Below are 25700 nucleotides of genomic sequence, written 5' to 3' on the forward strand. Positions count from 1 at the left end.
AAATAATCTCTTCTGTCACAGAAAGTGTGATTAGTACCTTGACCCAAAACTAACATTTTAAAATAAATTTTTAATCAAGGACATTATGGCCCTGTCTCACAGGCAAGGCTTTAGACTAGACCCAGACTAAAATGAATGCGTGCAGTGTCTAACTGAATATAACTTGCGCAGAATTGTCTTAAAATATAGATTTGCCATTCTTTGTTTTGAGAAGTTATTTTTATAAAAGCTACATAAATATCTAAATTCAACTAACGCTTAGTCCTGGCTTTAGCTAAGCTGTGTCTATGAAACCGGGCCTATATTTGTTACAGTGACTTTAGTTTCTGAGATAAGAAAATATTATTATAAAAACATATTTGCATGCATATTTACATTTTGTTGTTGACCAATCAGAATCAAGAGAGTATTTTGAAGTACACCAACACCCTTTATTCTTTAAGTCTATCTTTATTTGCACAAGATACACAAAGACATTATTTCACCTCCCATGTCGTGCTCATCTATAGGCACATAGCTGTTTACCACCGGCCTGATATTCACACCACAATGCTTTATTGCCAATATCAGCCACTTTGCACTTTTTCTCTGTCAGCATTAGATTTCCTTGCCCGGCACCAACCGGTGGATTTATTAAATAATTTCGTCGTTTTAGAAATAGTCCATCAAAATGATGGTGTGATATATCAAGCCATCGCCACCCTCTAATTGCCCCCTCTCTCATACCCGCGTGATATCAGTCCAGCATGACACACCTTGAAAAGTAATGAAACAATTTCTCTTTTTCTCTTCTCGGCCTGGATGATGCATTGTCTGCATCCCTGCCAGGACGTGCTTTTCGTACATCCATCACTTACCATCAGATGTGAATCATCTTTGTGCGCTCGGTCTCAATTATAGGGCTCCCTATATTCCTGAAAATGCTGGAGAGGACCTGGGTGAAGGCTGTCGGGATTTGAAGCATTTTAATTGGTGCTTATGCGGTCGGTCGCAGGCAGTGAAGGGAGTGGCTGCCTATGGTTTGTGTTTACGAAGAATCACAGACCGCGGGGTCTCCTCTATTCTCACTAATGTTCCCTGTGTGCTGCTAATGAGACTCATTTGACTGTTTAATAACCCAGAATGGCTATCGGTATTGTAAAGTTATTGCAATTCACTAATCAAATGGCTGGGGTGAAAATGCGTATTAAAGGTAAGCAATAGCAGACGGCCGGCATTTTTTTATGTGCAGTTTCCAGAGTCTAATGCTGTCGAAGACAATTAGGATATTTCTGTCATAAGTGTCAGGCAATATGGTGATTTTCTGTATGCCATTTCATAAAAAGCCTTCATATATTTTGCACACCTAAATGATTGATATCTGAATCTCTACATTTCAACCGCCTCATCATATAATAAAACCATAAAATGATGAAGTACCCCTAAGAAAGGACTTGGAAAGACCAAATTTTATTTTCACACGGAATAAAAAATGGTGGTACTCGTTTAATAAATAATGTGCTGGTTTTCGGTCCCTTCAGCAAATTTTGTTTTTCCCATAAAGTTTCAAATCCATTTTGCACACCCAAAATCGGTCCACTCTTCATCAATAATTCATGAGGTTTATGCAAGAATAAAGAATCAAGTGTGAATGCAATTCAGTGGTTCTCAAACTTTTTCGTTGTAAGCCACCCATTGTGTAGGGTGTATCGCTTTGTGGCCCCCCAAATAAACACCTTAAATGTAAACTAAAAACATACGGTTATGCGATGCTGGAACATCAATTATTTTGTTTGGTGGTCTTATTTTTCTGATGTTTAATTGACATAAAAACTGTGCCCCCCCTACATTAATCTTGGGGTCCCCCCAGTTTCAGAATCACTGAAATAAGGTTGGCGACCAAAATCATCTACCGGCATGTTCCCTGTTCATTGTAAAATATATGAACTTCTTGACTTATAAGTGTGTGCTACATTGACAGAGGTTAATTTAAAATAACCAGAAATAAATTTGGAAATGTGACCACAAGCACAACAGCTGTGGTTTTTGGCATTTGGTTTGGGTAGTCGTAGTCTTCTGGTTATGAATTGTAATACCTTATCATTTATGTCTTCCGCATTACTGTTTTATTGCATGAAAGCAAGGCATGCCTTGGGAGCCCAGAGCTCTTCTCAGTCCGCCGTACATTAGCATATCCTTTGATTAACTCATTTCCCATATGGCCCTTATGGTGCTTGGATGTTTAATTTCCCACACAAAGGGCTGCAATGAACCCTCCATTAAGCGAGAGCTGTATAGATTCATGCTGGAAAACCGAGACTCAAAGTGAATTGTTCTACCTCATATTTAAGCGAGTGGAGTTTTATTTGTTATGCTTCGGAGCAATTGAAAGCTGTTTTATTTTTCAGGTAGTGATGGATTGGTTAAAGGTTTTTTTAACAAGACCAAGGATAAATATATGTTTAACACAAAACGAATGTATGGTATGAATTAACAAATATTTTCTCCCATACCGTATTTTATTTTTTCATTAAAATCATGAAATTCAAAATATTTATCAATATATTCCTTTTTACATTTTTCGAGTGACATAAAATGTGTAATATTTACAATAATTGGTATTGTTCACGTAAAACAAATGCTGTAAAATGACATGAATAACCTAACTAGATCACACCAACAAAAGTAATTTTGAAAGGTTATATCAAGCAGAAATATATGCGATACCTTATATCCAAATACATGAGATAGCAATCGAACATTAGTACTTTTTATGCAGTATGCAGTTGATCATTCCAGCGCACGCAGTAAAAAAGATCAATGTTTGTGTTTACACGTCCATTAATAACCTCCTAGTGTACAATACACAAACAGAAATGAAAAGAAATAATGGATATCAATAAACTCGTATACACCGAGCCGCTCAGCCAGAGAGAGAGAGAGAGATAGAGGGAGAGAGAGAGAGAGAGAGAGAGAGAGAGGGAGGGAGAGAGAGAGAGAGAGAGAGAGAGAGGGAGGGAGAGAGAGAGAGAGAGAGAGAGAGAGAGAGAGAGAGAGAGAGAGAGAAGGGAGAGAGGAGAGAGAGAGAGAGAGAGGGTGGGAGAGAGAGAGAGAGAGAGAGAGGAGAGGTGGAGAGAGAGAGAGAGAGAGAGAGGCCTAAGTGTAATTCACAGTATGGAAAAGACTGTAGACCTTTAGGAGATATTAGCTTGGTTTACCTATTATTGCAGTATATTATTGCTATAATTTCTAAAATATATGTTAAATGTTTATGTATAGCACCTTAGAAGTTTTTATTAATACATCTTATCGGAATTCTTTTATTTTGCCTTCATCCTCTTAGCCTGATTTGTATTTTATCTCTCGTGAATGTTTTTTTGTGTTTTATCTCGTCACTTTTTGATGAAAACAAATTGTATGCATTGCTCAGAATGTGGGGACATTTTAAAGTTGGTATTGTCAGCTCTGCTCAATATTTAACAAAGAACAGAAAAGAGCTAAACATATAAGTCAGGTGCATGTGCAGGCTAAATTATGTGATGTCTTTTTACCTTAATATATATTAAAACTATTTTTTTTCAACTTCCAGCTATACATATTCGGATCAAATATGCATAGAGATTAATTCTGGTTCTGCTGAATACAATCATTAAGATAAAATTAAGATCCCGTGTGAAAATGCATCTTGTTTTTTTTATGAGGGGTCCTTTTTCCAAATGGGATTTCTGTATTCTGCAGTGTGAAGACACACTCTGTAGTCCAACACACAAGGGAGTTTTTAAGAAGACATATACCATGTGCATTGACGTGTTATATACTAGGAATTGTGTGATGTTTTTATGTGTTGGATTGGATGTGAATGGTGTTTTACTGCCTTGCCTTGCACACATGTCCGGGTGTTGTACTTTGTAAAGCAATTTCGTGTAGCTCAGTGGTAACAACACAAGGTTGTGGGTTCGATCCCAGGGGATTGTACATACCCATGTAAAATGTATAGGATAAAGCAATGTAAGTCACTTTGGATAAAAGCGTCTGCCAAATGCGTAAATGTAAATGAATCCACACAGATTACTGGTCACATCTTTAGATATCTGTCTGTTATATTGTCTCAACTGCACAGGTATGCGCAGATTTATAGTTATTTATGCATATTGTAACATCTATCTTAAAATCATTAAAACAAAGTGCTCTTTGTTTAGCTATAGTTTGCCATCTTCAGACCACTTTACACAACTTTGCACTGTTCTTTTTTATATCAGCTATGATGAGCATTCACTCAACAACCAGTTAGTTTATAGCAAGAACAAATAAAAATGCTAATGAAAATTCTGGCAGAAGAATTTCAGGCCATTTGTTTTATTGTAATTACTCAAATTGATATTAAATGTCTCACAGCGTGTTTTAAACAGCGAGTTTTAAACGGGTTTGGCATAACAAGCTTAAGGATGTCCGACACAGAGTAAAAACTATGTTATCCAAAATGACCTTGAACATATTAAACAATAAAGATATTTAGATACGTTTTTGGTGTTGGGTTAGTTTTTAACTGTATGTATTTGGTCATATTTCACATTTAAAATTTTCACAATTCAAACCTAAATGTATAATAATCAAAATCCTTATTGGATTGTCTGAGTGAACAGTGCCAATATCTCTTTTCTCTTTAAGGCCTGTGCTAGACACATCTACAGTCAAATATGGTTTAGCACAAGACTAATACATTCAGATATTAATACATGTCAAAGGTGGAAGATTTAGAGCGATTTGTTTGAATGACACACACTTGTGAGATACGCACATTTGCATTTTGTTTACGAATGTGATAAATCCCTTCACCACCACGGCAACCATAAGATTACATCTCTCTGATTCTTCACAGCCATCACTGACCTGTGCCTCCCTTTCTTTCTCTCTCCCTCAGGAATGTAAGTTCGGCAGGGGAGGAAGCTCGGAGGCGGATGAGAGAATGCGACGGCCTGACTGACACGCTGCTTTTTGTCATCCAGACTTCACTTGGAAGCAGCGAGATTGATAGCAAGGTATTTATCTTCCTCCCTCCCTCTTGCAATTTCCCTCCATCACTCTCGAAACTATAAAAGCAACCTGTTGTAAAACTTTAAATATGAGTGTGGATGTGTACCAGTGCATATAACGCTCTATAACAAATAAACAGCTTTGTGCTTGACTGCTTTCTGAAGGTTGCAAAAGCTCGCTCTTGCAAATGGCATTCTTTAATCTTGATTTAACTGCCAGCCCTTCATCAGGCCCATCCGCTAATAGCAGCTCGGAGGGGTGGAGGATGCGTTAGTCCTTATGAGAATTGAAGAGCGAAGTGGGAAAATGCTGAAGCATGTCATGTTTTTTTCCCCTCTGGTCATTCTAATAATTCTGATCCTTACAGTTTCTAAACACAAAGCGCTATAAAATATATTGTGAATGGGGACTTGAATTTCTTAACTTAGGACTGTCATTTTATTGTGTTAATTTAGTGCGAACAGTTCAAACAATTCGATAAAGGGCAATGAAAAAATTAATGTAATTTCGCCCCCTGACCCATAAATTCATTTCGTAATGAGACATACAAAGCCATTTATGTTAAAGGGGTGCTGCAGCGATGTGTCATGCATTCTGACTTCTTTACAATGTTAAACGTGCTGTCTTCTCATGCTTAACATGGTCAACTTGTCAAAAATCAAGTTGGGCATATCATGTCGTATTTATGAGCTCGATGCACTCCCCCAGGGATCGTACAGGTTTTGGAACGTTTTTTTCAAACACATAAAGCTGTTTCAATTTTTCTTAGTCCCTTATTGGACAATTCTCAAAGAAATGCAGGCGGAACGCCCATGGGGTAGCAAGAAGAGCAGGAAGAGGAGCATGCGCAGACGTCACTTTCACTTGTGTACAGAAGAGAGAGAGCGTACATTCATGAAGTTCAGGTGTTTGTTTGTTTACTGCATTTGGGTGATGAATGTTATATAAACGTTGGATATGACACTGAATTTGGAGATCATTTGACACTGATATATGGAGCCGTCCCAGCGCTAAAAGATGCCGGACATGAACCGCATGCGGTGCTTTAGTTCAGCCTACCCCTCCCCCCCTGCACGTGCCGTATGATTTCGGAAATAATCGTACAGCTGTGTCTATCTTTTATAAATGTGATCAAACGAAATACTCTTCGAAGATACGACATATGCAATACTACTCTATATGTACTCAAGATTAATATGAGATTGGCAGAAACCGCATGTGAAACCTAAAAGGTCCCACCTTTATGTTTAATGTTTGTATGTTGTGTATGTCTATTTAAAGTTTCCGCACCGCTGCGTCCATTTATCACATTATTCTGTGTAAATGTATAATCAACCTTGAGTTCCCTGTATGTAGCCGTTTTAGCTACTTTTGCCACATAAAGCCTTATTTTCACCCATCCCTGCACTTAAAAGCATTACAAAGCTCCAAAAAGCAAAAGCTGACATTTCACCCAGCACACGGGGCTTGTAAAGGGCAATCTCCTTAATCACTCCCATTTCTTTATGGCTGGTGATTTGCCCTCAGATGTTTTCAGCGGGTGTTGGCCCAGCAGAGCTGTAAAGGCTAAAAGCCTGCCACCCATGGCCAGTGAAAAATGTCACTTTAATGTGCATTTAACCTGCGATTGGTCAGATTCCCTCCACAACCAGTCAACACGACACCTGTTAACATCCACACTTAAAATCAAGACCTTCCAAATTACTCCCGGGGAGAGAGATGATGTTTCCAGGCGTAATGTTCATTCTACAGCAAGGTTTTTTGTTTTTCCTCCAAACACTGCGGAGAAATCAAGGTCGGACGCATCTGGCATGGGAAATGTTGCCTTTTAAGTCGATATGTTTCAGTAGAAGTGAAATGCCGGTGCGTTTCTCTGATTACAGTCATTATTTTTGCTTGTGCAGAGCACAGGCCTTCTTGTTCCATAATGGAGGGAAAGAAAAACATGGAGATTGAGAAAATCGCTCATTTTTCATCATCGTTTTGCGAGAATTAGTTTTCTATTTTCCACCATCAAGCATTGTGCATCCTCTCCTTGTAATACCCTGTTAAATGAGTTGATGGATTTGGCTGGTCATTTTTTCTCCATCTGCGGCTATATCCTGAATCACATTTAAAAGCTAGACCATTTCAGACATAGCATTAAAGACTTTCATAAATTTAGTGCCAGTGCTGTCTGTTTGAATACTGGATTCTGATTGGCTGGAAGATGTGCATTAACAGCCTTTAATGCACGGGTAGCTCCAGTCAATTTGATCACATTTAAAATTAACTGAAAAAAGTATTTTCAACAGTTTATCTAAAAGAACACTGTAAACATAAATAAATGCTTCAATTTGGCAAAAAACATGCTATAAACGGGATAATCCACGACTAGCTGTGGATTATCCCTAATTTAACCAATGGCATCCATTTCAGTCCAGGGCCATCTGTTTGTTCAACCAATGGCAGGAAAATATGTTTTTTGGCATATAAACGTCATACTTTAATCATGTGCTTTGTTTGAAACCATTCCCTTGTTCACTCCTTCACTATTCCCTAAATACTGAATGTCATTTGAATCCACCATATATATATTTTACATTTAGTCATTTAGCAGATGCTTTTATCCAAAGCGACTCACAGCAATAAGCGATATGACATACAGGAGCAATAATTCAATAGGTGCTAATACAAAGTTACTTATTTCAACAAAGCTAGACCCACACCTGTTGAGGGAAAGAGAGAGGGTATGTTTTCTCACTATATAGGGAAGAAGTGAATGAAAGAAGTTTTATGGGTTGTTTGTAAAATGAAAGTAAAGTGATTTCCTTATTTGGCATGTTTATTGTATTAGATTATAATACTTAAAGTAGAACAAAACTGCTTCTCATGTTTATTTTATTGAAAAAATATATTTAAAATAAAACAATATCGCATTTATTGATGTACAGTCAAAATCCCGGAGCATTGTGGGTAAAGAAGTGAACAAATGTATGGAAGGAAGATGTTCTCTCAGGTTTCGGACTCAACTTCCAAATATCTTCAAAACAGCAGTTATTTTCCTTAATAAAAGTATAAGAAATGCACAAAATGATGCAGTATGTGTGTAAGAGACAGGAAAATGAATATGTGTGACCTCCCGTCTCAAACCCAGCATGAGTTGGATGAATGAAGTTTAGCCCCTCTGGCCAGATGGACTCTATCTGGAGCTCAGTGATGCTGGACTAATACCTGTCCATTATCTTACTCTCTCTCTCTCTCTCTCTCTCTCTCTCTCTCTCAGACCATAGAAAACTGTGTATGCATCTTGAGGAACCTCTCGTATCGGCTAGCAGCTGAAACGTCTCAGGGACAGCAGATGGGGACAGAAGAGCTGGACGGTCTCCTGTGCAGCGACTCCGGAGGAAAGGACGGAGAGACCTCAGGCTGCTGGGGGAAGAAGAAAAAGAAGAAGAAGTCCCAGGATCAGGTGGGATGCGGTGTTAGCCAGACCATTGTTTATTGCTTTTTTCCGGTAAAGAACACGCTCAGGGAGCACAGAGTAATAATCTTCATGTTTAACACACTTTGCTGTTTAGTAGACATTGCTTTAGGCTGTTTTTGTTAATACAAATATAATGCAGACAAACACAAGATTTATGCCAAAGTGTTTCCTTCAACATCTGTGCTCACAAAGCATCCTCAAAACTACATGTTTTTAAACACTCTAACTTCTTAATTTATTCCCATTTAGGAAAAGTAAGCTCATCAAAACGGTGAAATAACACAAAGGGAGCAAAAATTATTTTGCGACAAAAAAATACATTATTTTTATCATAAGTGTCACATTTTGGGTAGAATTTGCATAAATGTTCTCTTGGAGTTTCACCCCGAGATGCTTAATGAACTTAAAAAGTTATTCTCATTTATTCTTTGCTATTATTGTGTGATTTATTCCCCATTATTTAGTCAATGTAATTCACTTCAAAGACATTTTTATGAAACAAAAAATAGTTTGTAAAGAAAAAAATATTTGCACAATTATATTTATATTAACAATTATATTGTACATAATTATACATGCAAAACTAATTTCAAACATTCAAGCATCCACCGTCATTCAAGCATACAACTGCTGATATGAAATTAGTTTCATAGACAAATATATAAATATACAAATATAAACGCTTTTATTAAAAACTACAAATTTAAAAGCTGAAATCTTTATATAAATACAATAAGAAACATTTCACACAGGTGTTCCAAAACTTTTGACCGGTAGCTCAATTAACAGGTAACGTTATCAGAACATTAGCTAATGTTCTCTAAAAGTTCTTTCTAGGTTATCAAAAAATCGTTCTTGCAGTAACGTTATTGTCATCAACATTATAAGCATGCTACTCGTTCCAAAACATTAGCATGAAAACACTTTTTTATATAGGCAGTGGAACATTTTAAAACCGTTACATCATTAAAAATGCGTCATGACATCAAATTAGTCATACAATGTTTTCCTTCTTAAAAACACATTCATTTACATAATTTGTGTATCACCAGATCACGAAAGAAAAGAGTTTGCGAACGTCGTTTTCTGTTGACTTCAACAGGTGCTGAGACAAGAGCTTTATTTCATTAAAACCTGCTCACTTCTAAAAGAAAAACCTTCAGCATCTCATATCAAAATATTAACAACGTAATTACTGTATTATACTTCCTTTCGCACACCCACTTTGTCGACAAAGTTGTTTAGCGGAGTTGTTTTCCTCCAAATAACATATTTACACTTGCCATCCTTTTATCAATTAATTCCCGCGCGAGTGCTACTCTCACCACCTACATAGAGGCGCACCGTCAGACACGGAGCATTTCCCCAATGACACTTTCTGCGGCTGATAAATCGGCGCGTTTGTGGGCGTCAGACTGAAGGGGGAAAAACAACCTTTTCACAGGCGGCTTCTCCACAGCGGAGGAAACTCCTCATTAATCTCACGCAGGAGAAGTCTGAGGGGGTGGGAGAGCGCTTCCGTAGCTCCGCACCCTCTGGAGACGTCCTGATCCAGAAGAAGCATAAAGCTAATAGCTGATGATATACTGTAGCCGCTGATAACTGAATAATCCGTTTCAGCTTTGATGCTAGCCAAATTAAACCTGCTTTGCTGCGAGAGAGATGTCCGTAATGACACGCTCCTGTTGCTACGCCTAGCAAGGAAGTGTTCAAATTTGAAAGCTGCTTTATTCGAATAATACATCAAAGCTATTGCTGTGTTGAGATGATGACTGCGTAGAGTCTTCTATTAAACAGTTTGACGATGTGTTTTTCACCGTCTTTCTCAAAAATGTGCTTTACCTTGAAGCCCATGCATGAGCTGCTTCAATGTTCGGGCGTATGAGTTCTGATTCTGTCCAATCAGAGGGCAGGTTTGACGGAAAGGCCAAAGACTGAAGGAGAAAGCAGTCTTCTGTCTCAGAATGCGGGTCTGTTTCTCCACGTTACCTAAGGTGCCCTCTCGTATCATGTGCCGGAACTTTTCCTCAACCGAGACCCTTTGAAAGAGGACACCTGGGCCTCCGGGCAACAGAAGGCTAATGTACACTGTTAAATCATTTATCACTAAGTGGCAGCGAGGTAGCCCGGGAAACCAGAGCAAGCCGAGGCTCTGTCGGGGCAGGGCTGCCGTGTTTGGCGTAGCTAATTGACTGAGAGAGGTGAGCGTGTAAACCAGAGCTATTTCAACCCATCCAGCACTGATACCCCTCTCCGAGTTTACTTTGAGAAATGGGCCATAGAAGACTCATTGCGCTTAAAGCGGTCTGACAAGGAAAGAGCAGAAAGAGCGATTTTTGACACCGTTTTATGCTTTGATAGTTTGATAGAGGATCACTTGCTGTTTTTTAGCTGGACGGTACCTTTTTTCTTTAAAGTTTTGAAATAGCATGAAGACAATCCTTGGGACAAATTTGGGCTATTTTAGATCTTAATACTGATTTAGATCTTAATACACAATACTGATTTTTTATTTTATCACAGTTTTTCGCATTGATACACAAATTGCAAAGGTCACCCTGCAAAAATGGACTTTCTGAATTAGTCATTCTTTCTTGTTTTCCAGTAAAAACGTCAAAAAATTCTTGCATCAAGATGCATTTACTTGATGAGCAAATGACCTAAGAAAATAAGACTTTCTTACTTAGTCTTAAATTTTCAGTAAATATGTGCTTAAAACAAGCAAAAATATTTGCCAGTGGGGTAAGAAAAATAATCTAGAATTAAGGTTCACCTTTTTCTTAGGCACTCAATTCAAGATTATTTTACTTACCCCAATGGCAGATTTTGTCCTTAAGTAAGTAACAAAGTAATTTTTTGCCGTGTTTTAGACGGTGCCCATGTTTCTGGCCTTCTTAGTGTCCCCTCTACTAGTTGAACTACAATGCTTGCTCTGAAGTTAAACAAAGACGGTTGTTGACTACATAAATAATTATTGTTTAATGTCCTTCACAGTGGTGAGCTTACATTTACAGAAGCAGTCAAAAGTTTGTAAAATAACTTTTTCTTTAATATTTGGTCACAGTTATCCATATCACTTTTTCCCACCTGAAAGAAATGGATGCGTTGCCAAAATTATGTTTTTTTGTTTACAGAAGTAGTTTCAGACACACATTAGACGGTTCAGTTTCCAAGCGTTTCCAAACGCTTAAGTGCTAATGTACATTTATTCATTTACTAGGCATTTTAATCTCGTTTTAAAGTTGCGACATCATAGTCCTGTGTCAGCCACTGTACCGCTCCGAAAGAGAAGGGGTGGAGTGAGCCGTCGGTTGCAATTCGCAACCACACCACTAGATGCCGCTAAATTCCACATACTGCACCTTTAACATTTGTCTTATTCGTTTCCAACAATTGAAGGTGACGCACTTAAACGAATTTCCTCAAATCTCTTGAGCTATGAAGAATAAAGCTCTGAGAATGCACACATGTGTGCGATCTGTTTGTTTAAAAGAGTTAAAATGCAGTTAAACTTAAGCATCTCTCTTCTGCGCTCATTGCGTGGAAAGAGCAGTCTCGTGGGTGCATCTCCACCCTCCAGCAGCTGATTGAACAACAGAGCTGCTCCTCAGAGCGGGCGATTGAGGAGGAGATGAAAACAAACTCATTAATAATTGAGAGAGTGAAAGAAGGAGTGAGTAAGTGTGCCGGAGCTAGTTTAACATGCAGAGGTATTTCACCAGTTGCTCTGACTAAAAGTAGGTCAGCCTGAGAGACCCGTTCAGCTCTCCGTTTCTCCACAGTTCTGGGTTCATTCAAGCGGATATTTGAGCTGTCCGTGCTGTTTGTGCGGAGATATTGATTATACGTGGTGTTATGTGTGTCTTGTTCTCCAACTCTCTAGTGGGATGGTGTCGGCCCGTTGCCAGACACTGCCGAGCCCCCCAAAGGGATTCAGATGTTGTGGCATCCTTCGATAGTCAAGCCCTACCTAACCCTGCTGTCTGAGTGCTCGAACCCGGACACGCTGGAAGGGGCCGCCGGGGCATTGCAAAACCTGGCTGCAGGAAGCTGGAAGGTGGGTGTCACTATCATTGAAGAAAATAGCGCTTTGTAAATATCTTTGTTCTGTTGAACACAAAAGGAGATATTTGGAAGAATGTAGGAAGTCCTACATTCTTTCAGTAAATTTGTGACAAGCAAACAAATCTGCCGATAAGAAAAATAATCTTGAATTGAGTGAGTTAGAAAAAGATCAACCTTAATTCAAGATTATTATGTAATTGTTCTTACTATGGTAGTCAATGGTGGCCTAGAACTGTTTGGTTACAAGCATTCTTCCAAATATCCTGTTCTGTGTTCAGTAAATGATGACATCATATTTATTTTTAGGTGAAAAGAAATAATATCTGGGTAGAAATCCAGACTGTATGTTCACTGAACAGGGTAAAGAGAAATCTCCTTGTTTCCCTCAGATTTGTCAACCAAAACTCATCTCCCTCTTGGCCTCACTTTCTTTCTCTTTCTTCTCACCTCCTTTTCAGCGTCTGTCACTGACAAAAGCTTGTTTTTTTGCTGGAGAGCTCTAATCCGCCCGACGTGCTCTGCGAGATCAATACTCTGTGATAGATACAGATGAGACGGGATTGGGTTTGAAGTCCCGATACAGGCTTAGACCTCCTTCAAAAGTTAAATGAAAATGGGGTCCTTATGACCCCTCCCCGCACCCACAGTGCATCAGCGCGAAGATGTTTGTTTGGTAGACAGAGTTTGTAAGAGATTCTGAGGACCAGAAGGAAAGAGAAGGTCACGGAGAGAGAGAGCAGGTTCATATGGTTTCTGTAATTGGCTCTTTGTTTGTTCATTTACAGGCGCTGACACTGAGCCATGCCCTAATATGTGTGAACTAAGCTTTCTGTTTATGTTGTCAAAGTCCATCTCGGACAGTGGGATTATCAAATCCCAGGCTGTGTGTTCTAGGAAATGGAAACAAAGCTCTTAACTTAAGACGGATCAGAAGAACGCTCGGAAATGAAGAGCGCTTGGCCAAGAAGATCGCTGCAGTCCCGAAATCACATTTTCTGTCTTCCACCGACTCTGTTTCAAAACTAACTGAGCTGCCTCGCCGTCTGTTGTCCAGTGTGATCATAAATCTGCACATTTTTTAGGGTAAAAAATCAACCAAAATCGACAGTATTATTTAATCGAGTTCTCAAAAACTGTGTTCTGTACTTTCTCCTTGTCTTACTGTGATTCGCAACAGCTGATATTGATTATAATATTATAATAATGGATTCATTTAAAGGGTCGTTATTTTCTCACCCTCTTTTCATTTCAAAACTGCACAACATACTTTTTTAAGCAGAACACAAAAGAAGATATTTTGAAGAATGTTGGTAACAGAACAATGGCAGTACCCATTGACTTGCATTGGTTTTGTGTCCATACAATAGAAGTCAATGGGTACCACCACCTTACCAACTGTTCGATTGCCAACATTCTTAGAAATATCTTCTGTTGTGTTTTACAGAAGTCATACATGTTTGAAATGACAAGAGGGTAAGTAAATCTTTTTTGGGTTCACCGTCACTTTAAGTTTATTATAAAGATTTACAAATCGAGCTCTCAAGTACGATTTCGCCAAACAGGGGCGGACTGACCAGTAGGACATTCTGTCAAAGTCCAGAACGGCTGTCTCACCGACGGTCTACAGCCTCGACCAGGGGTGGACTGGCAGACTAATTACAATAGCGAATGCACGCAACACGAAGGCATTAGCAAGTCAAGAAATCCAAGAAAAATCCAAGGGCCGAATTTGCTTCCCAGTCCGCCCCTGTCGCCAGAAATGTAAGTTTGACATCGCTTGACTTCGACCCTCGTAAAAAAGTACATACTTTGTTTTGTAACAAAGCCTCTCGTTTATTCTATTCCTACTGTAGACCTATTTCTCTCTCGCACACATTAATACAGAGGTCATCATAAATAAGGGATGTTGAAGGGCCGCCTGCTGTGGTCTCTCCTGTCACAGCAGAAGGGCCGGCTAACAGAGAATCTGATGTGATGTGACGTTTCGCCACAGACAGAAGCTGATCCCGGAGCTGGGGTCACACATAGACCTCAGAGAGCAAAACCTCTGAATCTTGAATCAAGATACATTTTCTTGATGAGCAAAATGACCTAAGAAAATAAGTCTTGTTTACAGAAAAAAATATGAAATTTCTGTCGAAAAATTCTGCCAATGGGGTAAGAAAAATAACCTTGAATTTATTGACAAAGAAAAAAATTCTTACCCCATTGGCAGATTTCTGTGCAAATTCACTGAAATGTCTTATCTTTGTCTAAAAACAATGCATGTCATTTTGCTCATCAAGAAAATGCATCTTGATTCAAGAATTTTTTTACATTTGTGAGGGAACAAAAATGCTATGTAAGAAAGTCATTATTTTCAGTGTAAGAGATACTTGAATACACCATTATATTAAATAATGATATATGGCACCTTTTTTCTGTGTGTGCCCCTAGTGGTCTGTATACATCCGTGCAGCAGTGAGGAAAGAAAAGGGTCTGCCCATCCTCGTGGAGCTACTGAGGATAGACAACGACCGCGTGGTGTGTGCGGTCGCCACCGCGCTCAGAAACATGGCCTTGGACATCAGGAATAAAGAGTTAATCGGTAAGTTTCCGGCCACTATGTCCAACTTGATTTCAAAAGATTCGGAGTTGTTGGGTTTGTGAAACCGAGGGTTAAAGACATAGAGGTCTGTAATGGAGTTCAGTCCTTCATGTTTTAAGCACTGTGGTAAAGAGGGCTGTTCATACAGAGCACTCAGGTGGAGCGAAGATGACTGTCATTTTATTATTACACAGTCCCGGCCGCTCAGCGTTTTGAATCGGTTAGCAGGCATCATGGCTTTCTGACATCCTTGGCTTAACGGGAAGCACTTCTGGAAGTATTTTTAGTTTGTTTTGCCCAGCTTCTTGTTTTAAACACTTTTATAATGTCTTTTGTTTGCGGTTAACTATCCCAAAATGAAAATTCTATCATCATTTATTCACCTTCTTGTCATTTTAAACCTGTACGGCTTTCTTTCTTCTGGAGAATACAAAAGATGTGAACACCATACAGTTCTGTTGTATGAACACAAAACCAATGCAAGTCAATGGGGAGCAACAGTTTTCTATTACAACCATTCTTCAAAATATCTTCTTTTGTGTCCCACAGACAAAAAAACACCATCCATGTTTGGAATTTCACAAGTGCGTGTAAATGATTGTGGAATTTTCATTTTAGGTTGAACAATTCCTTAAGGATAAAATGAATGTAGAATGTAGTCAAAGAGAGAAATCTAGTATCTACATTTCTTATTTGTTTATTTGTCATATGGACAGTTACACACAGAATACTTGCACTGATGTGTAGACCTGGTCAGCTCTCTTAGACTGTGCAAATAAAATGATAATGATCATGAAATAATTATACCAATAAACAACCAAAATAAAAACAGGAATAGGAATCTAGAATCTAGCTTGTTTTTTTGTGTTTCTGTTATTCACACCTTATAGAGTGTTCCTACCGAACGCGACTTGCGCAATGAATTGCGCTATTCGTGCGTAGTTGGATGCATGAGCATTTTGAGTTCACTCGTTTCATTCGCGAGTGAAATTCACTTCACTACAGACGCTAATTTGCGTCATGGGAGAACTTACCAAATTGTCCAACGTCCTCATTCACTTTCTTCCAAGCAAGATCCGTTTTATTCCTGTTTCGATAAAAGTAAGATGTATCGTACAGCTCCAGGTATCCACATACAGCAATGATAAATTTGTCCTCCATTGTTGTTTTGGATTTTTGCATCTGCTCGCTATCACGTCTCTACTAGAACAAGCTCCTGATTGGTCAACGCAACGGAAATTTTCGCTAAAGTTCGGATTTTTCAACTCGCACGATCCGCGTCTTTCGCGCCGCCTCATTCATGCGAATCGTACAGCAGGATATTTCCTATCGCGTCTTTGCATTGACTTAACATGTACCTCACTCGCGCTCAACTCAACATTACTCTTGTAATGTGGTATAGTTGTATCTCTCCGCGGTAACAATATCAACACCTGTTTATTTATACATATCACCTGCAGTCATGACTAGAAGAAGCTGTGTGATGCCTGACCTTAATTTCACACACAGATGCAGGTGTTGAGCATCTGTTGCCACTGAATTACACATATTAAAGGGAACACGACAGGATCAGATTCTGCACGGTTGGGCTCAGTCTAAATGACAGAGGGTGGTCCGCTGTGGCAAAGCGTCCCAGTTGTGGCCACACGCTGACCCACTACATGAGCTGCTTAATTAGACCATGTTTTCTTCCTCACGTCACAATAAGATTCTCTCCGTTTGAAATTCTCACCGGTGACATTATCAACACGATATTGATCTCAACCCCTAATAAACTCGGTTTCCCTGGTGAGTCTTGCCGTCTCCATGGCAACGGCTTCCTAGTTTCAGCATGCTGGTTTGAGTGTCTCTCAGGCCCCCGCACAACTGGTTTGCGTTTGCTACCAGATTCGCACATTGTCTAAAATGAGATCTTGTGATCTCCTGTATTCCCTGATGTTGAGTTTACTCTACGTTGAATCCAATTTAGACTATGTTTGGGTTTTGTGCAATTTTTCGGTGCAAATTATTCCAAAGTTATAGAAGACTAAAACCAAAATGTTAGATTCCACAGATACAGGGTTTAATATTCATGAGGTTTGTGATCAATTAAATGTATTTATTCGTTACAATAAGCGAAATTGAACACAAATGTATGTTTGTATTGTATTTTGTTTTAGAATTAAAATGTTATCTAGGCCAGAGGAGTGGAAAAAGTTGTGGTATCATACAGCCACGCAACTTTTAGACTTTGTTTTAAGCCACTCTTGTTGACATTTAAGAGCTATTAAAAAAAGGTTCTCATCAACATTATGCTCTTGGATATGAACCGCGTGCATGCAAGTCAATTGAAGATAGATTGCCTGTATAAAATAATCCAGCAAAACAACTTCAAAGATGCGTCTTTTATCCCGGAGCTTTGATTCAATGTCGGATACAAAGCACATTACAAATCAAAATATTCAGAGATTGTCCAGCATCTCTTTTGTTGTTGAGCGCATCGTTTTTTTAACATGTGGTTTAAAGAGAATTTTAGACGACTCATTTGGGTTTATGTACACAGAGCATAATCTTTAAATCTCATTGGCATTCATAAAGCCCGAGAAACAGTAGAAATGAAATCTCTATCTGCGGTGTGACCTTTTCTCTTCCATGCTTTTCTTTTATTGCCTTTTTGCTCTGGGTTTGAGACCGATGACATCATCGCTAGACAAAGGAGACAGGGGGTGAAGTGCTGTAGGGTATTCATTTTCGGTTCCTTACTGAGACTTACCGGAGTAAAAAAGAGAATTTAGGAAGCAAGCATGGAGTGGAGAAAAAATTGGCCTAACAATGCGTATCCAGGTTTCTTTACACAAGGTGAATGCAAAATACACAAATCAAATATACTGTAGTTTGTACACAACATACAATTCACTGATGTGAACAACATGACACGCTTCAAATGTCTGCCAAATTCTGCTGGTGTACAAATATGGATTGCAAGACATCATTACAACTATGTACAGTATGTTCCAATTGCAGAATTTTGAAAGAGAAATATCTGTAATCCTCAAGCTGATGTTTGAGACCGCTTCAGCATCCAGAACATCATCCACACCGGCCGTGCGTGCAAGCAGACAGCGGTTAGTCATGGTATCGGATGAGTGAGAGGCTGGACTGGTGTCATTTGTAATCTGAAAAACTAGGCAAACTTTTCATTGAAAAACTTTGGAGTTAAAATTGGAAGGTATTGGTGTGGGTAAACAGCGGTGTGCCACGTTATATTGGGAAGGTAAGGCTTAGTGGATTTGTTCAAATAGTTTGAAGTTGCACTGTTAGTTTAAAAATGTCTTTTTACTCGTCCCAAGTTAAAGTTTAATGGAGTGGGATTTGAAAAGTGTGGTTTCTTCATTGAAAGTTTCATCCAGGATTGGATGACCTAACAACTTATATTTAACACCCACTTACATGAGAAGAGAAGAAGAAGGATGTGTGCATGCACGAGTGTGCCAGTGCCCATTTTGACTTCCCGTCTCTTCAATTTGCAGACAATATTTCCATCTTTTAGATGCTCCCCCATTCACCGTATGGTTATTGTTTCATCTTTTCCGTTCTTTCTCCTTCCCCATCATTATTAAAACCTTCCCTGCAGTGTCTTAAAGGGATAATTCACCCGAAAATGAAAATTCTGCCTCAAAATGTTCCAAACCTGCTTGAAAAAAATGAAAATTCTTTAACGAAATTGTTCCGGTTTGAAACAACATGAGGGTGAGTAATTCATAATAGAATTTTCCTTTTTGGTTGAACTATCACTTTAAGAGCAGGTTTATAATAATGACATGTAAGAAGATCATCGCTTTTCCACCTTGCATGTCTAAGGCAACAGTAAGAACCAAAGCCATTCAATCTGTCCCTCCATCTCTCCCCTCCCGTCCACCAGGTGGCTCTTCTTAAACCGATGTCCTCAGAAGACGTCTTTCCTTTTAATCCAATAAGAAGCACATCAAAGGCCGTAATAGAGAGCGATACAGCGCTTATAAGGCATTCCCCCTTTAAATAATCGCCACGGTGGCTGATTTCCAATTTAATTTGGACCATAACCTTTAATGTTTCAAGGCTTTGAATGCTTTGCTGTTTATCCTTCTCTTTCATATCGAAGTTGGCCGTCTTCTGCCAATGGGGTTTGAAGCTTCTGTTGGGTTGGTAGAAAAAACCCTCTATGGATCCATTTAAATGTTATTTCGGGATAAAAGCTTGAATGCCTTTAACCACTGTGTGACATTTCAAACCCAGCCGAGAACCCTCAGGCCGGCTTCATGGAGTTTTACCAACTCCCTTTGAACTCCCATTGATGGAGAATTTTAATGCTCTTCATTTCATTTGAATGCAACTTAAAATAAAAACACGCCATTGTGGTCATTATATACCTTGCCAACCAACTCTATGTGTTTTCCTGGAAGGAAAACAGACAAATGATTATTTCCGGCTAATGTCCTAGACAGCAACTTTGACACCTGTCTTTAGCGTAAAAGCGTTGTAATGGAGCACTGTTGTAGATGATCTCTCTCTCTCTTTGTACGTGTTTATTTCTGGTGCTCGTGACGGGCCGGGGCCCTGCGGCTAACCGCCTGTTTTGTAGGAGAATGGGCTTTTATAGACTGGAGGGCCTGCACTTACCTCTGATTACCAGCAAGCCCTCGTTCCCCCGAGAGTCTGTAGATGAGGCACTCCAGAGAGTCAAGGTTACCCTCCAGTCATATACAGATGCTACTTCTAGACATGTAATGCGGGGTTCATAAAGAGTCTCTCTTTACTTATCATGAGGAGTGTGATATTGTGTTATTTAAAACCCTCTTCACTCCCAGTGAATGTTCTGATGTTGGATGCTCAAACTGACTTTAAGATCTTCAGAGGAGGTAATCTCGTGCAGATTGCTACATTAAATCAGCGGTTTGTACTGAAGGGTCCTGAGCATGTCATTACCCAAAATCGTGACGTCTTGTGCTTCATGTTAATGTTAAAATGTAGCACTCGACTTAAAATGACCCACACTTCACTCCTTTCTCGTCCATGGCGCTGTTTATGTGAGTAGTCATGGTCATGATGTGTTTATACGCTCAAAAAAATTACGATCAAATATTCAGTCATTTATATTTTTTATATTTATATACCAATCAAAACCATGGAATAGCACAATTGTAATTGTTTTGTTGTGACTAAAAGCATGAAAAATAAATGAAGTGTGTTATATTATACATACTATATAATACAATGTAAGTCGCTTTGGATAAAAGCGTCTGCCAAATGGATATAGAAATATTATAGCATCTTCAAAGTATTATCCTTTTCCTGGGATTTGCTAAATTGTTATTTTGACATTTTATCATCCAACTTCTTGAGATCTTCACCTGGGAAGCTTTTTAAACCGTATTAAAGGATTGTCCATCACTGCTAAACTCGCTTTTTGTTCATTATTTAGTCCAAGTAATCCATTTGAAAAAATAAAATATGTTTTGCATGATCAATTTGTAGGCCTGCATTAAATATGGACATTTGCGCAAACACAAGCAGTCATGAAATTAGACACATTTATTTTTTTCTCATTTTCTACATGTCAAAATGACTCAAATGCAGTAGTCTCAACACCTTTTGCTCTCAAATCGTCATCCAAAACCAATGTAATACATTTTTTTAAAACTGGTTTTGTGCGGGACTTTTAATATGTATCTCTGAGGTTACTTTCCTTACTGCTGGTCAAACTGTTTCGACTACTATTTTATCCTCATTTGTGATTTTGGCATGAGTGTTACATTCTTTTATACTTTTCTCATTAAACAAGTAAAACTGTGAAGATATTGATTTAATCCGACAGTTATGGAGACTGCAGAAAATCGTTTAAATGTTTTTTGCACGTAACAAAGGAGCTCATTGTTGGACTATTGCAGATTAGATGAACAGTAGCACAGATGCTATTACTGCTCAATAGTTTTAAACGTTCTCTTTTATGTAAATATCATGTTTTTTCCACAGTTCCCCTTTTAGAGAAATCTCATCTCATTGGACTGCCTCCATATTGTCAGCTCACTCAAAAAACAGTCCATTCTGCCTGCGGGTACGAGATAAGACGACACCAATTAACCAGAAGCTTATTGATGATAAAATGAAGCCCTTTTGCTGTATGCTTCATGTTGGAAATAATGTCTGTGTTTCTCCTTCGGAGACCGTTTGGAATTAGCGGAAAGAATTGAACAGTCTTAGATTAATTTCATTAGCCGTGCGCTTCTGTGATAGAATAATTGGGTGCCAGAATGAGAGTGTCTCTTGTGACTTTCAAAGGTCGAAATGTTGGAGTGGCAGCGAGACATCAGGAAAATTCTCTGTGGTTTACATCATTGCTCTCAAACTGGATCACGAAAATCACCTTTTCACTGTCATGGGGCCAAACTTTTTTCAGGTTTGACGTAAAATTCGTCTATCGAAGCAAAGGCAAAACAACAAAATGAAGATGATCTTGCTATTGGTGTACCTGAAGCTGTTTACATTTTCTGAGGTGTGGAATACAAGCGATTCTAGACACTCTCTTGTGTCTCATCCCCTGTCTTAAAATGCGTAAATGTATATAGATAACATTTTCTGTATCTTATCATGAGACCTGTGATATTTAGCTCTCAAAGGAGTAGTTCTTTTTCAAAATAAATGTCATGATCATTTAATCAACCCCATGTCATCCAAATGTTTATGTATTTGTTTCTTTAGTCGAAAACATTTCAGGATTTTTCTCTATTCATAGTGGATTTCAATGGACTCCAAATGGTTGAAGGTCAAAATGACAGTTTCAGTGCAGCTTAAAAGGGCTTTAAATGATACCAGATGATGAATAAGGGTCTTATCTAATGAAACGATCAGTCATTTTCAAAAATATATAAAAATGTATATGCTTTAAAAACACAAATGCTTGCCTTGCTCTTTTCTGCGATGCACCTTCATGACTTCACGTAAGATGTATTTACAGTGAAAACTTGGCCTTTCAAGTTGTATACACTGACTCGCTACTTCCGGCAATTTCAAGCGTGACCTTTTCAACATAATTACGTATTTTGAAAGTGAACTATTCCTTTAATTTGAGAAAACTGTGTTATTGCACGAACGTCTCTATTTTCAGCCTAACACACAAACCCAGAAAATAAAAACTCCTCTGGTCCTTTTCTTCAGTGTTTTAGGAGTTTTGCCGAATCAGAATTAATTATGCACCTCCTGCTGTTCTTTTAATGTCAGAGTTTTCTCGTATCTTCAGTTCTTTGCTCAAAGAGTCACACAGCTGTCACTTAAACTTCCCCTCCATAGAAATCTTACGATAGACATCTGACAAACTGAAATTGTCACGGTTCCTGCGGTTGTTATATTCCAGATTACGAATAAATGATAAAAAATGTGACCACTTCTAAATTACACCAACGTTAATCATCAAGTCCTCTATTGTTTTCTCTTTTTTGTCTTTGCCTTTCCATAGGTAAGTACGCAATGCGAGACCTCATCCATCGCCTGCCGGGCGGAAGTAATGCTACCGGGGGCACTGCCAACAGCACAGCGGGTAAAACCATGTGCGACGACACGGTTACAGCTATATGCTGCGCCCTGCACGAGGTCATCACCAAGAATATGGAGAACACCAAGGCCTTACGAGACGCGGGAGGCATCGAGAAGCTCATCGGTATTGCTAGGAGTAAAGGAGACAAGTGAGTTTGTCTTATGCAACTTTTTAAAAGAGACCATGAGAGGGAAGACAGGGAATGATGGGTTGAATTGCCGCTTTCTTTCCTATTTGGACCCCAAAAGGTAGCGGTTTATAGTGCCTGTTCACAAAGCATGTATGTCAGCAACTTTTAAAAGAGATGAGTCAGACCTCAATAAGCCATTCTTGAGCTTCAAGGCCACATTGCCTCCAGGTGTTTAGATGCATCATACATCGTACATTTAGAAAGCGCTTAGCAGGGACTCACTTAGTCAGTGCTCGCTAGACTGAAATGAAGAAAACCTTTATTGTGTTATTTTGCTGTAGCTACAATGTCCCTTCTTTTTTTTATACTGCACGTAACAAACAACAACATTTTCACCTAAATAAGTCTTGTTTGCTAAAGCCATTGGAAAAAACATCAAAACATTTATTTTTGTAAAACATATATACAACATTCCGCCAGTAGATACACATAGAGATCACTTTGGTTCCCATGAAAACTAATACAATTCCCATAATAACCAGTAAAGTGATAGTTCACCCAAAATAAAAAATACTTTATTCAAAAATATCATATACCCAAATAAGAAAGTCATACAGGTTTGGAATAACACCAGGATGAGTAAATGATTAAAAAAAACTTTGGGTGAACTATCCCTTAAAATCATTTTTATGGAGATGTGTCATAATTTAAAAGAAATGAATTGTTACATTTCCAAAGTAAAGATGACACATACTGTCAAGCAATGGAATGTCTTTTAAGCCAATGGCATGACACTGGATTTTAAGTCCCATCACTCAAATAAGTGTCAGCGTATGTACTAACCACTAGACTCATTCATCACTTTGTCTTGCCTTGTGTTTGCATGGCCCGGTGGGTGTTCTGCTCATGACAATGAATATTTTCCAGCTTAATGACTCCGCTTTTATACCTGCACCTTTATTAAGAGAGATGAACGAGATGAGTCAGACCTCAGTACGCATTCCATCCGCTTCAAGGTTGCTTGGTCTACATATGAAGAATTTGGTTTCAAAAGGAGATTTTTACAATTGCTTTTCAAACATCACATTTTTATTATGTTTTTATACAAGGCTTATTGGAATGCTTGATTCTGATTGGCCAGAATCAGTCATTGGCCATTTGCAGGTTGGTTATTCCCAGATAACAACCACTCCTAAAAACGAATAACACACGGTAACCCAGATGCAGCAGATCATTTTGTCAGGGTTTTTTGACAAATTAAATATAAATCTTTTAATAACATATAAGGATAAAAGCGTCTGCCAAATGCCTAAATGTAAATGTAAATATATGACATCATATTTACAAATGATTAAACCAAATTGAATGTTCGTGACATTTGAGCATCGTTTCAAACAGAAAGTAAACAGCTTTTCCTCGCGGAAGGTCTGCATTCGGTAAAAAGAAGGCAATAAAATATTTCAAATTCACATTTCATGTCCGTTTTTTCTCATGTGGCAAGTAGCCGTGTAATAAGCGGGATAATGTACAAGCAGCCGGCTGTTATCGCGAAATATCCCCCTTCAGTGATCATTTCTGCGATAACAACCGGCTGTCTGTACATTATCCCTGACAGTGAGTGAGAGTCACCTCCTGTACAGCTCGAATCAGAATACATACTGTCAAATATATTTGTCCAGCCCTCATCAAGCTGACATATCATGCGACCAATTTACATCAGCTATTCACACCCTGTGCCCACCCCGCTTGAGCCGATACGTACATGACAGATGCTTCCAGTTTCCTGTTAAGAGGTTATCATAAACCAACTGGGTGTTTGTTCTCAATTTAAAGCTTGATCATGATAAGGAGATGTACTTTAGATCTGTAAGTCATCCATCCTCATGTGTCTGGTTTATTCAGAGATGTAAGGTGTCAGAAAGGATTATATGGGTCATTCTAGAATCGGGGGTACATTTTGCGTCTCCTAGATAAACCTTTTATTATTTTAAAAATAAAAATATTGAAACAGTTTTGAATAATTACACAAATTATATCAAGCTATCACTAAAAATACTGTTAAAATGTGTAATTAGGAACATTTTGTCTTGAAAATATAAAATTAAAGACTCCCTCTATACCTATTTTTGACTGTCTATGCCTCCTGAATCATACATCACAATTATTGTGAAATAATAACGTCTAATTTTTTGTATTTTTTGTGCGTTTTAATAATTTATGTAAACAGTTGCATAAAACAAATATTTTCTGTATTATTTGTAATTTTAGTAATTAAAAAATAAATAGTGTGTCTGTCCCTACGTTCTGGTCAACTCTGTTATAAAAAGGCATACAAATCTTTAAAGCACTGATAGAAAAAGCATGTGACTTGCTCCAAGTGATGTCACTTCCTCTGGCGGAAAAAATCTGTAAGGTACTCAGGTATGTTATAATTCCTTTCTCATTAATTTGTACAAAATGTTTAGGAGACACCAATAGTAGATTAATTATTTGTCAAAACTTGTTAATGTGATATTTCAGTGAATCTCTCATTCACTTTTTTAAAAACAATAATATTATGAAAATAAATACATTTGAGTTTTAGACATGCCATGTGGTATCTGGTTTGAGGTTAGCATCTTGAGCTAAAGCACAAAATGGTGGAAAATGTCAACTCTGTTATTGTCAACAGTATATATTTGACCCAGTTTGTCTATAACAGAGTTGACAGATTTTTCTGTTCGTACTTTAATTTTCAGAATAATTTAAAGAAAAATCGTACAAGTTTAAGATCAGCAAATATTGAAAGTATTAAATTTGAAGTGTGTTCTATGAAAATAAAGAAGTCAATTTTTTTGTCTTCTTTTTCTTTTTGAAATGTACCCGCAATTCTAGAACTACCCATATGTTT

General features: G+C 38.3%; 1 protein-coding gene across 4 annotated transcripts in view; it reads left to right on the top strand.

Moving 5' to 3' along the window:
* The window catches only part of ctnnd2a (catenin (cadherin-associated protein), delta 2a), a 211702-nt gene that overhangs the window by 171124 nt on the left and 14878 nt on the right, over window positions 1-25700 (top strand). For all 4 annotated transcript variants that reach the window (XM_056737780.1, XM_056737779.1, XM_056737781.1 and 1 more), the window contains 5 exons: window positions 4901-5018; window positions 8279-8464; window positions 12363-12536; window positions 14981-15131; window positions 22603-22828. In XM_056737780.1, the coding sequence (XP_056593758.1) occupies window positions 4901-5018; window positions 8279-8464; window positions 12363-12536; window positions 14981-15131; window positions 22603-22828 (855 nt within the window). The remainder of the gene's footprint in view (window positions 1-4900; window positions 5019-8278; window positions 8465-12362; window positions 12537-14980; window positions 15132-22602; window positions 22829-25700) is intronic.

The sequence above is a fragment of the Triplophysa dalaica genome, chromosome 23 (genome assembly GCF_015846415.1).
Source record: "Triplophysa dalaica isolate WHDGS20190420 chromosome 23, ASM1584641v1, whole genome shotgun sequence".
NCBI classification, from domain to species: domain Eukaryota; kingdom Metazoa; phylum Chordata; class Actinopteri; order Cypriniformes; family Nemacheilidae; genus Triplophysa; species Triplophysa dalaica.